Source organism: Haliaeetus albicilla, chromosome Z (genome assembly GCF_947461875.1).
Source record: "Haliaeetus albicilla chromosome Z, bHalAlb1.1, whole genome shotgun sequence".
In the NCBI taxonomy this organism is placed as follows: domain Eukaryota; kingdom Metazoa; phylum Chordata; class Aves; order Accipitriformes; family Accipitridae; genus Haliaeetus; species Haliaeetus albicilla.
The window spans coordinates 468,392-484,073 of record NC_091516.1 but is presented as its reverse complement, the minus strand read 5'-3'; the positions used below and the strand labels follow the sequence as shown (position 1 = coordinate 484,073).

Genomic DNA, 15,682 nt, shown 5'->3' with positions numbered 1-15,682 from the left:
GTTGAGCAGAGCAGGATCTTTTCTGTTATCAGCAAATAAACTGAAGAAAAACTATAGACAAAAATATGTAAATTAATTTCTACAAGTGGAATTTAATCAAATACAAATCAAAGTCTGTAGAGAAAAGGATGAAATAAAGTAATGACTGCTGATAAGTGGTATTATCTTTAAAAATGTGTTGACGATGTGTAAATCAAGAAAAATCAGAAGTGTGTCTGTCATTCAGGGAAACAGAACTTGTAGTATTTTCTTTTCTAGGCTGAGGACTTTCATGGAACAAGGAGAAATTAATAAAATCTTGTGTCATGACAAATAGGTCCAAAACATTTTTTTGTATTCAGATCACACTATTACCTCCCTCTTTCATGGAGATTTCCACGAGCTTAGATGCGGGGATCATTTGCCTCCCATTCTTTACAAAGCTGGTTACTGTGTAGCAAAATTAATGCAGTTCAAAGGAGAACAGGAATAATTAAGTCTTTCTGAGTAGACCATGATTTAGAATACTGAAGGACAATTCCTAGACTCCTTGCTACATTATTTCTAACTTTGAGGTTTTTATACATGGAAATCATATTCTGAAGCACCACCTGACCTCAAAACCCACAGAAATACTGCAACAGTTATGAGAAAAAAGATATCCAAGAAACTTTTGAATAAGACCTCTCAGGTTAGAATAGTGAGTGGTCTCTTCAAAATACCTACGTTTTTAAAGTTACCTTTAAGAGATGTCTTAGCCTATCTAAAGGCAAGGGTTCTGTGCAACTTTTTGTTATGCTTAGATCTTCATTTCCATTAAACCATAAGCCAACCTGATTAAAAAACAAAAGGCATTTATTTTCACACATTAAAACAAAGTGATCTTTATGCTTTATCATTGTTCAACAGATGGATTACTAAAAGCTTAATTCCTGGACTTAATCAAGCTAAATTTGTTATTAATATACAATGACATCAGAATAATTAAGTAGCTGTTTGTACTTTGTAACAGATACTTTGGGAATTATTGAAAGTGGAGTAGGATAGAAGTGAGTCTATGCTCTTGAAAAAATTGAAAATTAACTAGGTAGTTGTAAACCTACACTGCCCAAGAAGCAAATATGTCACAGAGTTTCTGTGCGTGTTCTGGTTTCTTCCTTTTAGGGTATCCTTTGCTACCCCATAGCTTTTGTCCTAACTGTACTTTGGGAAGAAACTGTCCATACACTTCGGTATAATGAAGGACAGGGGCATGGCTCTTCCCATGTTTGCCTGCTCTGAACAACAAGACTAAGTGTCCTGTAATGCCTACAGAGCTGTACCTACAACTGTAAATTAAAAGTATCCAGAACCAATTCTCCAATACTAGACCCACCACACAGGAAATACCAGCTAGATCTTATCTTCTAAAACAGGATAGCCAGGAACAGACTGCCTACAGAAAAATTCACTTGCTTGGAAATGGCCCATGTTAAACCATGCCAGGTTGTGCAAACAATGTCACAGTATGGACAATTAAGTACCATTACCTGGGGATGTTCCCTAGCACTGTGTAGTTTACTAGTAAAGGTGCAGATAGAAGGGCCAGCTGGGGCACCTCAAATTCCCAGTGGAAGGTTCTTCCTGTTATTCTCAATGAACATTGCTTGTCATTGTTTCTTGTTAAGACAGTAAAATAAAATAAATAAAGTTTCATGACATTTTGAATGCATGTAAGTGCATGATCTTTTTGGTACTTTTTAGTCATTAAGGAACTGTATGAGACTGTAGGTTCAGCATCATTAGTCTCATGGAAGTTTGGAAGAACTAACGGGGGTCTATAAACAAATGAGTATACACCATTGCATATTTACTATCAGTGACTGAATATGAGCAAATTCCAATCCTGAAGTGAGTAAAACAATTGCTCCATTAATATTTGAACTAGAATCCTGTGTTAAAAATGTACATTCTCAGTCTGCATGTCTTGTAACTGCATCATATTTTTAAACTCACACTTCAGTAAAAATCACCACTTCAATAGACAAATAGATGCAGATAGTCCTGCACATTTTGTGAGTTTTCTGGCTTTGCAGAATTTGTTTCTTTGCAAGTCTGGGGTGGGTAGGGGTTGGCAGGCACTCCTGGAAGTTTTAAATTAATCAAAGTAGTTCTGAAACTAACAGGCTTCTGGAATAACACGGCTTCTATTTAATTTTTGAAGAAAACTAATACTAGGTGACTGGAAAACAAACCGCAATAAAGACTCTGCAAATTTATTTAAAACAGTTTGAAAATTATTTTAGTATCACCAAACAAATAAAAACTGACAGAACTGTAGAACTTTTGTGTATACATGCACATGCATATATATCTACATATATATATATGTCGATACATAAATACATATCATATATAGGGCTAGTATGCATTAGAAGAATGAACCAGCAGTCATCTTAAGTATGATTAAGAATCCAAAGTAAAAGTAAGTGAAAATTTAATGAGCAGAATTTTGCTAAAAGAAGAAAAATGTATTCTTAATACTCTTTCATGAAGCTTGCTTTCTGAAAAACCTCGCTGAACTATGCGACAGTTCAAAGAGAACTTGTCTTTAGAGAAAAGAATAGATCAAAGAATTTTATAATTTTCTGCATATTCAAGGTCTGAAAAACAATTTTCATTTGCAAAAATTCCTTGTTAGAAATATTCTAAAAATATTTAATTAAAGTAGAGCTGGTGAGCCCAAACTAAAATACTTATTTCTGTTTGGAGCAAATTTTTTGTCTTATAGATACATTGTCAAACAAGTTAATAGCACAGAATAGTTTCTTTAGAACAGGAAGGATTTTCACTTGAAATTAATTTATGGGGAAAGTAGGAAATGGAAGTAAAAAGTAAGCTTAATTAGTCTGATTTGTGGAACTATGGATAAGATAGACATCAGGCCTTCAATTTTCTGAAGAAAATTTTCACTAGAAAGCACCCTCAAAACCCAAAACATTTAAAATTCAGACTGAATTTCTGAATGTGAATAAACCAAACAAGTATCGTTCAATTAAGAGACTTTAACAAAAGAATATTATTCAAAAGAGAGTTTAACAAAATAATATTATTCAAAAGAGAATTTAACAAAATAATATTATTCAAAAGAGAAAAGAATTATAACCTGCATATAGTATTCCTGTGTGACAAAGCCTGATCCAGCTACATCAACAGACTTGAAGCTATGCAGTGTTTTGAGAAGTTGTGTCACAGATGGTATTGGCCAAGGCTGTGCTGCTGCTAGCAGGAATCTGCGCCAGTCGATAAGTTCTGAGTTCACTGTGAATGCAGATGCCAGATTTTGTAACTGTAAAAACAAAATAATAAATACTGTCAAACATGTGTGCATAAAAATACCCTTTCTATGTATTATGTCTCCTTAGGTCTTTTTCCTGGTTAGGATGGACATGGTTCTGCAGTGAGATTTCAAAGATGTATAGAAGGACATGTATCACTAAACAAAACAGGCCACAGACCACTGTCTGTCAATGAGGCCAGTTAGCCTGTGCAGCCCTCTAAATAAATACTCGGACTCCCCAAACAGGTGTGTCTATCTAAACTGCCTATCAGATAACGGCTCTTAGTACATGCTAAACCCTGAACCGTCCTCCATCTGGGAGAGCACTAAGCATTGAAAGGACAATTTAGCAGCATGAGTACAAAATCTAGTAAATGCTTGGGCCTGTGCCTTGGCCCTATTTTGCTAACTCTAATGGGTGTCCACCACGTGGCTTTTCTCCGCTCCAGCATTATTTTAAGTTAGAAAAAAGTAGTTGTAGAAAAGCTGCTTTGCAGCTTGCCGCATGTGTCTTTGTACCACTGAAGACATTGTATGTGGACAGCAGAGTGGGGTACAGAACACAGATAGGAGAATACATGTAAAATCTCCTGACACAGCATTGTGAAGGCTGTATCTGATAGAGGGAACAAAATTGGCACAGTTCATTTCTGCACTAATGGTGTGGTGAGACCCTACTATGTATCTCTACCCTATCTCCTGCCCCACATCCAGAATTCCTTGTCAAGGGAAGTGTCTGGTTTGTTCCAGACTGGAGTTCAAGAAGGAAGCAATGTGTTTACAGGAATAAGGGCCTGGGGCAACGCAGAGTAAGACAATTTGGTAATGTTGTAGATGTCATCTGCCCTAACGTTGGCAGGTACAGTACCACTTATTAGAATTTGAAAACTTATTTGAAATTCTATTAAGTCACACAATGATGAAATGGTGAGTTCAGTTCAGAATAGTTTGTGCAGAATAAATGTCTACCTTATATAATGCTTCATGCATCTCCTTTTGTATGTAAGTTCTTGCCTTCACTATAAATTTAAAAGTCTCATCTAAAAATGGTGCTTTTAAGGAAAGAAAATTCTGATATTAAAATAAAAATAGTACTTAAAAGCACTAAAAGTTTTCAAAGCATAAAGAACAAGGCATACATGCATGTCATCTATTAATAAACAATTTTTTACTCATATAATTAATTTCCTGTGCTAAGAATAGATTTTTATGTACTGATGATGACAGTGGTGCCTAGTTTTCACTAAACTCAGTTTAGTGAAATCCATCATTCAGAAACTTTAAAATGGTTTACTCATGCAGTTAATCTGTGTGAAAAATATTTGAATAAGGCTGTTTCCCTCATGTAAAATCCAATTAAAATCTTGCAGTGAATCATGGCTTACTATCAGAAATAATTATCAAAAAACGCTAAAACAAGTAAATCTTTTCACTCTTTTCATTCCATAGGCTTACCAGCAACATCTGAAAGTAAAATTAATCAGAGAATTCAGTGATGGATGATTTGGAAAGACTAAATTACAATTTTTCATGTTCCTAAATCTGAAAATCTTGGATAAATAAATTTAAGGTCATACAGCTCCAGATTTTATTCTCCTGTGTTAGAATGAAGAACATAAACAGTCTTATTTTAACTCCTGGAAATGGAATTTTCAATGGTGTCTAAGGAACTGGTATAATCTGAAAATCGTAAATAAACATAGCGCTGACAAAAACATTTTATTTCTGGCACAGTGGCTTCCAGACTCTTTCTCTAGTGAAACAGAAGAATTTTAAGGAAAAATTGATAATGCCCTTTAATAGTTATACTCTTGACTTTATCATAGTAAGGACAATACTGCATCTTCTACACAAACCAATACTTCAGTTGAAATGAAAATAGGGGTTAACTTACATCTGGAAGTGTTAAGTTCATCCATGCGTCGGGAAGGCAATTTGCTCCAAGATTCAAATTAATCAAGTCAATAAAAATGTCAATAAATACTTTCTTTTGTATAAAACCTAAGAAAAGAAAGACAATATATTAAAAAAAATATATTTACCATTTTAAATAGACTTATTTTGTTAAAGGAATTCTATTTTTTTATTTAAATGGCCATATGGGAAAATTATTTATTTTGCTATTATGTACTATTGATAGTGGTAATACCTTTCAAGCCAAACATAAAATTTTCTCATTCAAAATAAATCATGTGTGGTCTGCCTAATAGCAAAATGTAAAATATTCCAACACACTGCAATTCTTTTAATAAATCTGATCTGCACTGTGATCACTAACCCATTTTCATGCAATCCACACTGACAATTTATGAGTTATTGAATTCACAAATACCAATCACACACATTTTCTATGTAATGAATACCTACCTATCTTTTCTTTTGGTGTGCTCTATTTTAACCAACCATAAATCTACCTCTATTCTTGAAAGCAAGCATGTATTAGAGAATAGAATGGAAACACACGTGACTGTCTGTTAAACTTCGAAACAAAATTGAATTGCTTAAAAAGCTTTAAATACTTATAAAAAAGTTATAAATAGCTCCATCAATTTTATTTTAAAGAAATCATAAGATAAAAATAAGTAAGTGCAAAAAATCCTATTTGTTTTTTAAAATAGGCATGGATTTTCTTATAAACAAATAGAAACTTCAAACTTCATGCACAGGATTAAAACACAAAATTATGTATACTAAAATTTAACAGACAGATATGAGTCTTTTCTTTCAGAAATGGACTTTGCTGGCTAAGTGAGGATTCACTGTAAAACTTCTACAGTTAATGACAAAAAATATAAAATTAAAGTTTCAAATAATCTAAATTTTGAGAGACAAAGCTGATTTGGTCAGGTTATGATCACTTCTATAGCGTCAAAACAGTACGTTTTCAGATTACCTTTAAAGGCAAACACAATCAGTGAAATACTGGAAGGATTTACTTAATTTTTTTCTGTTTTACAGCCAAACGTCTTCTCCTTTTGAAAAGGCACAGCTGTGTACATTTTATGGCTAACAATTTTTTTTCTTTGAAATGGAACAGTGAAGTGAAGTTTGTTAAGTTTATGAAGAAAGATTTAACTGCTAGGAATATTAAGAATGTGAATGAACATTAATTTTATAATGTCAGTATTCAAAATCAAGTTGCCAATTTGAATTAATTGTCTACTATATCTGTAGACCTGTTTGCCTCCAATCAGGAAAAACAGGAGTAATGCCCTCAGCACGTCTTAATACAGCAGAGAAATCCTATACACATATAAGCTTGGAGAGAAGAGAAAAAAATAGATCTGCGAAGCTTAAAGTCCATTGGGACAAGAAGAAGGAAGCAAAAGCTGGGAAAAAATACTGGCAGACTGGTAACAGTGCTCTGATGTCAGCTCTTGAAGGTTTTTGACTTATCACCATTGAGACAGAACATCTTTTAAAAATCATGTGAGTTAGGCTGTTTATTGAAGCACCTTGGATTGCTGATTTCATAATGTTAAGGTAACCAGAAACTTTTATTTTGATAAGAACTTCAAGCCACAAGAATCAGATGATTTCCATATAGCACAATAAAGCCTACATCACAGAAATATCATTACTGTGAGACTTCATAGAAGATTCAATAAACCTGGTAACTTTTTAGTGGTTCATGAGGAGAACAGGCTCTGGTCCACCAAGAAGCCAGTGAAAACTTTATATTAAAATAACAGGAAAAAAATTTTACATCTTATCTGCAGTCTCAAATTGTCTAGTGCTTTACCATGAAAAGTCCAGCTATGATAATTTTTATTTCATGTTTACTAAACATTTCCCTTTCCACATCTGATCCCCAGTACTCTGGCAATCTAACTTCTTTCTTTCGCATTATTTTAGGGTTTAAACTGTTCAATTCCTACTATGATTTCCCTATATGACAATTAAAAATGCTGTTCCTGTATTTCCTATGAGTTTCTGGCTTCCTAAAACAAAACTGAATTCTGGTTTTCTGCATGAAATTCTAAAAGGATACTAATATCCTTATGTCACTTTTTGTGAGGTTACATGACTTCAGAAACATACCTAAAAAATATTTGAGGGGTGAGGAAATTAAAGAACTTGAACCAAGAGATAATGTCAGAAATGGGATTAAAGGCTTAGAGTCCAAAAAATTAAGCACAATTTATAGAACTCTGGATTGTCAAACATGCTAGAACATAGTTTTCAGGTAAATTTAATGTTAGCTGATGCAAGCCTATGGCAAACATGAATTATTGTGAGATATTTAAGCACTGTCAGGTGATCTGCAGTGTCTACCCATTTTTATTCCTCTGTGGTAAATGTGAAGAAACAACCCTCTCTTTCATTCAGAGCTAAGCTACTTTCTATCTATTAATTATAGAATTGCTGATGTGCTGTAGGGTAATTTCTTTTGCTTTACTACCTTCTTCTGAAACATCCAAGGTGGGGCAATTCCAAAGTGTCTTCAGAAAGTTGTAATAGTTCAAAAATTTCAAATGGAGTGTGACCTAATTCCTCCTCGTGACATAACTAGGAGGAATGAGGAAGTCTCAGAGAGAGAGGAAACCCCTCATAAGCATATAAAAAAAGATATCAAATAACTTTCCTAAATGTATTTTAAAATATTTTGTCTAGATTTAATGTATTGGTTTTATATCATAGAGCATGGAACTGGTTTTGAATATCTGATTATATTACAGGACAAAAGGTGATTCATCAATTTAATTCAGGAGTTGCCAATGTTTTATTATCATGGAGAGATGCTATGACTGGGCAGCTACACAGGTGGTGCTGAGAAAAGAATACTGGTATCTGCAAATGGTACCCTGCAAGTGGTAAAATGAAATAATGTCTTCTGGGAAAGAAGGGGGAAACAGTTCCCAGAATCAACTTTGTCTACTAACAAGACTGGTTAAAAAAAAAAAAAAAGTATGCTCTTTAGAAAATCTTTTCAAGTCCAAAAAAGAAGAAACCAAACCCAACAGGTTTTTGTTAAATGATGTAGGAGACTGACTAGAAAATTAACTTATTAAATGTGTGGAAACGCTTTTAATTAGAAGGGATAGCAAGCATTTTGGAAAAAGAATCAGAATTCAAAAAGATATTGAAAAACTGAAGAGATGGTCAAGATCAGTAAGTTTCAATGGAAACAGATCAAAGTGCTTTGAGGAGACAGACTGCACAGGATTAGAATTCAAAACTTTACAAATTTGAGGTATAGTCTAGGCTAAGAAGGACACTATTCAATAAGAATAAATGTCAAGTGCCACACTGGGATGAAATAATGAACTGCATAAATGTCACAATGGAAATCTTACTGGCAAAGTAAAATTTCTGTAGAAAAGGCTCTGGGCATTATGGCAGATTACAATATTGCCAGAAAGTACATGGGAAGACACTGGAAATAATCCACTGCATTCTTTTCAGCTGTTAAATCTTCTGTCGGCATACAATTTTGGAATTTGCAGATCTAGAAGGATGTATGGAAACTAAAGAGTGCCCTGAAGAAGGCAGCAAGAATCATCACAGGCTTAGAAAACACGTCCTGAGAGGCAAGGCTGAAGGAATTCTGCTAGTTTCATCTATGAAAGGAAGATGATGAGAAGACATAGCAGTAGTTTTCCAGTTAAAACCAAATGTTACGAAGAGGATAGGGATAACACCCTCTCCATAGCTGCAGTTAGGAAGAATGATAGGAGATAAAATTTATTTTCAGCAAAAATATTTCACATAGTAGTAATAAAACATATAATCAGAAGGACACCAAAGCACTAAGGAAAACAAACCACACATTCTACAGTAGACTATTTTAAAAGCTTATAAAAAAAGAACAAGGGGGAAATACTGTATACAGATTGTCTGATTCCCATTTTTAGACATGGATGAGATCCTGATATTCCTTTCCAAATACTTGTTATGATACTAAGATTTTGCTATTATTTTTCCAAGAGCAATGTATCCATTATCTTCAATTCAAATACTAAAAATGTGATGCTGCCACCATGCATCATAGAAGTGACTTCAGTGTTATAGATTCTAAATATACTTTTGTTCTTTATTTTGTTTTTTGTCTTCTGTTGTTGACATTCTGGGGACACATTTTCAAACTTTTTCTAATCTCATCATTGTTAAAATCTTCCCATTTGAAAACTTTTGAGGGGAAAAACTTGGTATTATGTGACTGTGAGAGACTGAAAGAGTTAGTCTCAAACATTGTGGTGGGGCAAATTCTGTTTAAAGACAAATTCTGAATAACAACAAACCCTGTACAGCAAGGAACCACAGGTGAAAAGCCCATCAGCACAGACATCAGCAACAGCTTGGGGAGGTCGTGCTGGAGGGTGCACAACTCCCTGTTCTGATAAGCTGTTCTGGATGGTCTGCAGGGAAGGGGAAGTTACTCCCCAAACGACCCCCAAACCCAAAGGCTCACAAACTGCTCATTAGCCTAATGAGTTGGAGTTCCCACCCAAAGGAGGGGCAAGGAGATTATAAAAGGACACAAAATGAAGCCTTAGGTGCGTGCACCCAGTGGAACTGGACCCTACGGCTGACTGAACCAACGCTGGACCCAGGACCAGTGAAATCCTTCTCTCTTCCTTTTTCTCTCTCTGTCTCGCTCTCCCTTTCTTTTTCCTTTTCCAAAATCCCTACACCTCATCCCTTTAAGTCATAAACCCCTGACCAAGTGTGGGACTTAGGAGTGGATCCAGCTGCCCCTGGGCCCTTCTCTAAGAAGGAGTATAGAAAGCAATGGGGTCTGCTCTGAACCTCGGGACTCAATGGGAGGGATCTCCTTCCCTGAATTGATGTACGTGGTTACCACGGGTTACACAGGTCACTGAGGTAGTTCCATGCCAATTCCTGTTGTGAGAAACCCCACCACCCACTATCACGCCTCCCCAGTTCAGTTTGCTTCTGCCATGAATAAAATCTTTAACTGATCATTTGGTGCCGTTTCACCTTAATTTAGCCTGTCGGAATTCCGAATTAAACATGACTCCCTGGTCTGTCTAGCCCTGGTCATAACAGTGACTTAACAGAAAATCCTTAGAATTAGCAATGCCACATATCTAATAAGGTACCCTTTCTAATATATATCCTGTTGCTTATTAGATAAAGAATAACTAAACATTTTTGTTATCTGAGAAATCACAAATGAAGATACTTCAGTGATGGATCTTTTATAATCAACCATAGAATGCACAGTACTGATATCTTTTTCTGATGCCCACAGATTAACTCTACTTGAGTGGACTAACATCCCCTAACGAGGCATGCATTCAAAACCTACTCTATTTCTGACATACTATTTAGACCTAGAAGAAGCATGAATATATGCAAGATATGCAATATATGCAAGACACACAAAATAAGACTATATGTGTGTGTGCATATATACATATAGTATATCTTCTGCAATTACTAGACGTTTTATATTGAAAGTAGAGAGTTGATCCTGATTAGAAAAGGGTTGATTTAAAGGTGAATGACCTCACATTCATTTCTTCCCAATTATTTCTAGTTCATCTTCATCGCTGTTGGAAGAACTAAGAAGGGTCATGAAGGATTTCATTTTTAGCTATCTTGTGATATAAAACATTGCTTTTTCCTTGATGGTAGACATATATTGTGCTGCTATGCTTTACCTTGATTATTGATAATTTTATCAAGTAGAAAGTTGCATTTAGAACATGTAGAAGTATGAAGTTATGAAATCAGATACTTCTCTGAACAATTCTCATTCTCAGCTCCTAAATTAAAAATCAAGATACAGTATTCTTACTGCAACCCTCACAAACATTTTTACAGGTAATAAAAGTGGTTCAAGCTGTGAAGTATATTAGTCATATCCTAGCTGTAAGACTACTTGCTATGGGAAGACTGATTTGTGCATTAATAATCGGCAATGGAAAATGGATCTGTTCTGCCTCTGTAGGAAAGTCTTCTGAAGGACAAGTCATACAAAAACCTGTGAAAGGTCATATTAGACCTTATCCACAAGAGAATAAAAAGTAGCAACACATACGGATATGGAGAGAAGGTATGACCCAAAATTCATAGGCTACATAGGTCAAGCAATCATTTGACAGAAATAATGCACTGATTTTCCACACATTTATCAAAAGAAAATCAAAGTTTTCAGAATCAATGAAGCTTCTTGAACTATTAAAGACTGATAGTAAGATGATAGTTAACTCCAGTGGTTATAATATAATATGACTCAGCTAAATGCAATAAACAATTAGATAGAAGTTACGAGTCATCCCTCTGTCCACCAAGCTAACAATGTACTCCATTATTTTTGTTCATTGTCTTCAGATTTACAGAAGTTGGGTACAGAAGAGCAAATGTAAACATCTACTGGTGATTCAGCAGTGAACATAAAGAAAAGGCATATTTGAACATTAGAATACATTATGAAAAAAATACAAATGTTACACTCATTAACCCTGCAAGGAATTCTGTTAAAGTATCCATATAAGTTACAAGAAGATTGCAAAATAAAAAGTAACAACATTCATCTATTCACTTCCACAGAGACTCTCCAAATCAAACTCAGAAGAGTAATCTGGTCTTTCATTTGTCATCATATCACCTCCCTGTAGTCTTCTATTTCTCTGCCAAGTAACATTCCACAAATGAATAGCTTTCTGGGGGTCAAATTTTTTGATATCTGGAGAGTTCATCTGAATTACCATAAGATCTGTCACACTTTCAGACCTTAGTTTCGAGTGTAAATGCATCATGGTGAGTTTCATTTGACTGAAGCCTCGCTCTGTTTCAGCCGAACTTGCTGGCAGAGTAAGGATCAAATCTACCAATGCCAGGATGTTGGGATACTTCTTTGAATAATCTGAGTTCACTGAATCCCATGTCAAGGTCTGGATGTTCTGAAACCTAAAAAGCATGGTAAGAAATATAATTATAACTACCACTAAATGTATTTCCATAATCCTTTTGAGTAAATCAATAAACAGAAACAAATGAAGTTTTTTTATTACCTGTTATACAGCTCTAATTTCAACATGCTCCATTCAGTTTCTATTTCACCTATTTTCACACTAGCAGCTTCTAGTATGACTTCATAATGTTTAGTCAAGACAGATACTTCCTCTTCACCAAATTCTATAACAGAGACAAACAAAAAATATTTTTTATGCTTTTAAAAAATTTAGAAGGTGCACTTCAAATGGCCACTACCATAGTTCTATACCTTGTTTCATTTTGTGAGGCCACAGTTTAAAACTTCCAATAGTAGTTGCTCTCAAGACATCTTGACTTGCATCACAAAAACAATCATGTAGCCTCTTCACCAAATTAGTTAGTACTTTGGTTCGTACTGCAGAAATATTTCCATTTCCAACAAGCTGGTAACCATGAAAGTGCTGAATGGTCTCCATCAGCCGTTCCTTTGGACCAGCTCTGAAAGATATAGAATACAAAACAATATATAATACTCTTTTATTATATTCTAAGAGATCATTGTTCAGTTGTTAGAAATGCCAGACCTTGTTTGATACATGTGGAGTGTTTCCAGTGTTGACTGCACAGTTGCAAATACGTCTGCAATGGAGGAGTTGTGATCCAGAGTAACACGTGACAAAATGTTGAGAACATTGATGACATCCAACAGAAAGTGAGAAAACTTGACTATCTCCATTCTCAGAAGGAGGTGTAAAAGACCTTTGACTTTCTGCCGATTTGAGGCTTTTGAATCTCTTTCAATCTGGAAATCAATATAGACAAATAAAGTGTCAGGTGTGTGGACCACAATTAGCCATAGCAATTAATTTTTCCTGAAGTTACATTGAAATTTTAAATAATTTACCTTACTCAGATGTAGAACAATTGCAGGATAACCTTTAAGGAGAATTTGTAGAGCTGTTTGTAGACGAGGAAGCCACTGGGAGCCTCCAATGCGAGAAGGAATAGCTGGGCGTAACTTAATGGCTTCATATGTGGCTTTGAGATTATTCTTATTTAGAGGTGAGTTATGATAAAAGTAATAGATATTTCTCAAGACATTGCTTAAGATGTTGTATAGCTGAATATTCTTCAGTGCTCCTTTGTAAACCAGCTTTAGGCGGTGAGCAAAACAATGCACAGACTGTACACAAGGCTGAATTTCCCTCAGAAGTTTAGCTACCCCACTGTTTTCTCCTATTGTGACATCTGTACCATCGCTTCCAAATCCAACTAATTTTCTTGACCAGTCTTGGCTTGCCAGACTGAGATGAAGATTTATTTGTAATGTGTGCTCAATTGCATTTTTTATAGTTGAAGCATCAGTTTTGTGAACAGGTTGAACCCCAACAATCTGGCAATGAACTTTTCCTTCACTTGCAAAGCGTACGTAGACAACTGCAGCTGCTTTGAGTATGCTGTCTGTGACCCCATCACTAATAACAGAAAAGAATTTACATTTATCCAGTCTCTCTTTCAAAGCTCTTCTTTCTACTTCAGCAATAAAATGTATAAACATTCTTGCTGACTTGTCATTTCTAAATACAGAACCAATATCCACTCCTTTCATATCATCCAGTTTGCACATCCAGTCAAGGTCTGTAAAGGGATGACCAGATTTAGCAATAGCATGACATGTTCTAAAAATATTTTCTACTCTACCTAATGTTATGGAGTTCATGCTCTTCAACATCTGCTCAGCAGAAGCTGTATCTGGTGAAGCAGTACTGGCAGCTTCCATGCAGGTAGCCCAGGCATGAGCTTCACTACTCTGGTGTGTATTTATAAATTCAAGTTTGAAGTCATCAGTGCCAGAACAAAAGTTATGAATGTTTTCCCCCAAATCCACATTATGTTTACGACATGGTGCACAAAACATTATTCCTCTTTCATCATCATATTTTAACCAAGAGTATTTTGTTAGCCATATTTTTGGAAACTGGCGATTCCTCTTTGTTCTCTGATGTTCCAAGTCTTTCTTCTCTTTCCCTCTGTCACCAACTTCTCTCTTGCTAGAAGAATTACTCTTGCTTTTAAATTGTTTCAGTGCTCTTATGGCTATAATTTAAAAAGAAGCAACTAAATATGAAACAGTTTTTATTTCATAATATATCAATTGTATTTTTTCTTTTTTTTTTGGTCCATATTTATTTTGTTAATTTGAGACTAGAATGTGACTTGAAATAAACAGTCATAAAAGAGAACAAGGAAAACTGAGACCTACTCTTACATCACTTGCAGGCTACTCAGAACCCTTGTAAGAAATGGTCAGTTTTGACTCCAACTTCCTTTTGACTACCAGAAGTTTGTCAGAATATGCAATCAGTAAAATGCAGAAGCATCAATACCATTTTTGAAACACAGAAAAACAGAGTTAGGGAGTGGAATTCAGAATGGTCTTTCAGGCAAAATGTCTCCCAAAGATACTACTGAAGTCACAAACCTATTACAATGCGCATTACACCTGACATTAACAGAAAAGTTAACTTGGAGCAAGTCTGTAAATACATAATCAAATACCTGTCACAGAATGCATAAGATGTTCTAGGGCATATGTAGCTGATCTTATCTTCTTAAAATATATTTATCTGCAGAATGATTTTAGTACTGTTTTGAGAAAGAGGAACTGTATAAGCTTCATATTTTGTTCTCAAAATGGAAACATTCTTAAAGCATTGAGATTGTTCTCAATACTATTTTCCCAAATTGTTCTCAAGATGGTAATTCTTATATTTTATAGGACTTAAAGCCATAAGCTGATGTTTTTGAAATTTTCTCTCTAGAGCTCATGAATCTCCTACTTTTGGCAAGTAATTTAATGATTCTTTTAGTACACTGTTGCCATAAGTTCATGACTTTGAAAAGAAAGCAGTCAAATAATGAAGGCAATTTCCATAAAGAACTGAGGCAATAAAACTAAAAATCGATTCATTGGGAAATAGCAGAAGTAAAGCAGTGAGGAAATGACCTAAGAACAATCTGACTCCCCACCCTCCTTGTTGTGCTGTGTACGTCAAGGGGCAAAATTAACAATTGCATTAAAATAATCACAGAAGGAAATGCCATTTCTAGTGCTTTAAAAGGCCTTAAGAAAAAGAGTCCCTGTATCCCACTCTTCTCTATTTTGCAAGAAGGGCCAAATTTTCATATATGCATTATACAATTTGTGAGAACTGTTTGTTTGTTCCCATTGTCATAAAAATGAGAGTTTGTCTGTTCCATTCTATTCTGAGCATCCAGAAAGGCCATAATATTAAAAAATGTTAGGAACATGCAGTTTAAATACATTTCCATTATGAGCGATATGGACAGCAAAAACAACCAGACCACAGAAGTTTTTTCTGACATGTGCCCAAGTACGATACCCAGGACCAAAAAGAGAGGGGGAGAAGCTTTCTTAACATACAGTAAAGATTAAAAATATTCCCTAACATTAGG

The 15,682-nt window shown here is 35.0% G+C and overlaps 1 protein-coding gene across 1 annotated transcript in view; it reads right to left on the bottom strand.

Annotated features, from left to right (window-relative positions):
- Positions 1–3,195: 3,195 nt before the first annotated feature.
- The window catches only part of SPEF2 (sperm flagellar 2), a 74,054-nt gene continuing 61,567 nt past the window's right edge, over positions 3,196–15,682 (bottom strand). The window contains exons 29-35 of the mRNA XM_069776451.1: positions 13,110–14,302; positions 12,790–13,007; positions 12,495–12,703; positions 12,283–12,406; positions 11,977–12,178; positions 5,193–5,299; positions 3,196–3,307 (exon numbers count right to left, since the gene is read on the bottom strand). Coding sequence (XP_069632552.1) covers positions 5,255–5,299; positions 11,977–12,178; positions 12,283–12,406; positions 12,495–12,703; positions 12,790–13,007; positions 13,110–14,302 — 1,991 coding nt within the window. The 3' untranslated portion in view covers positions 3,196–3,307; positions 5,193–5,254. The remainder of the gene's footprint in view (positions 3,308–5,192; positions 5,300–11,976; positions 12,179–12,282; positions 12,407–12,494; positions 12,704–12,789; positions 13,008–13,109; positions 14,303–15,682) is intronic.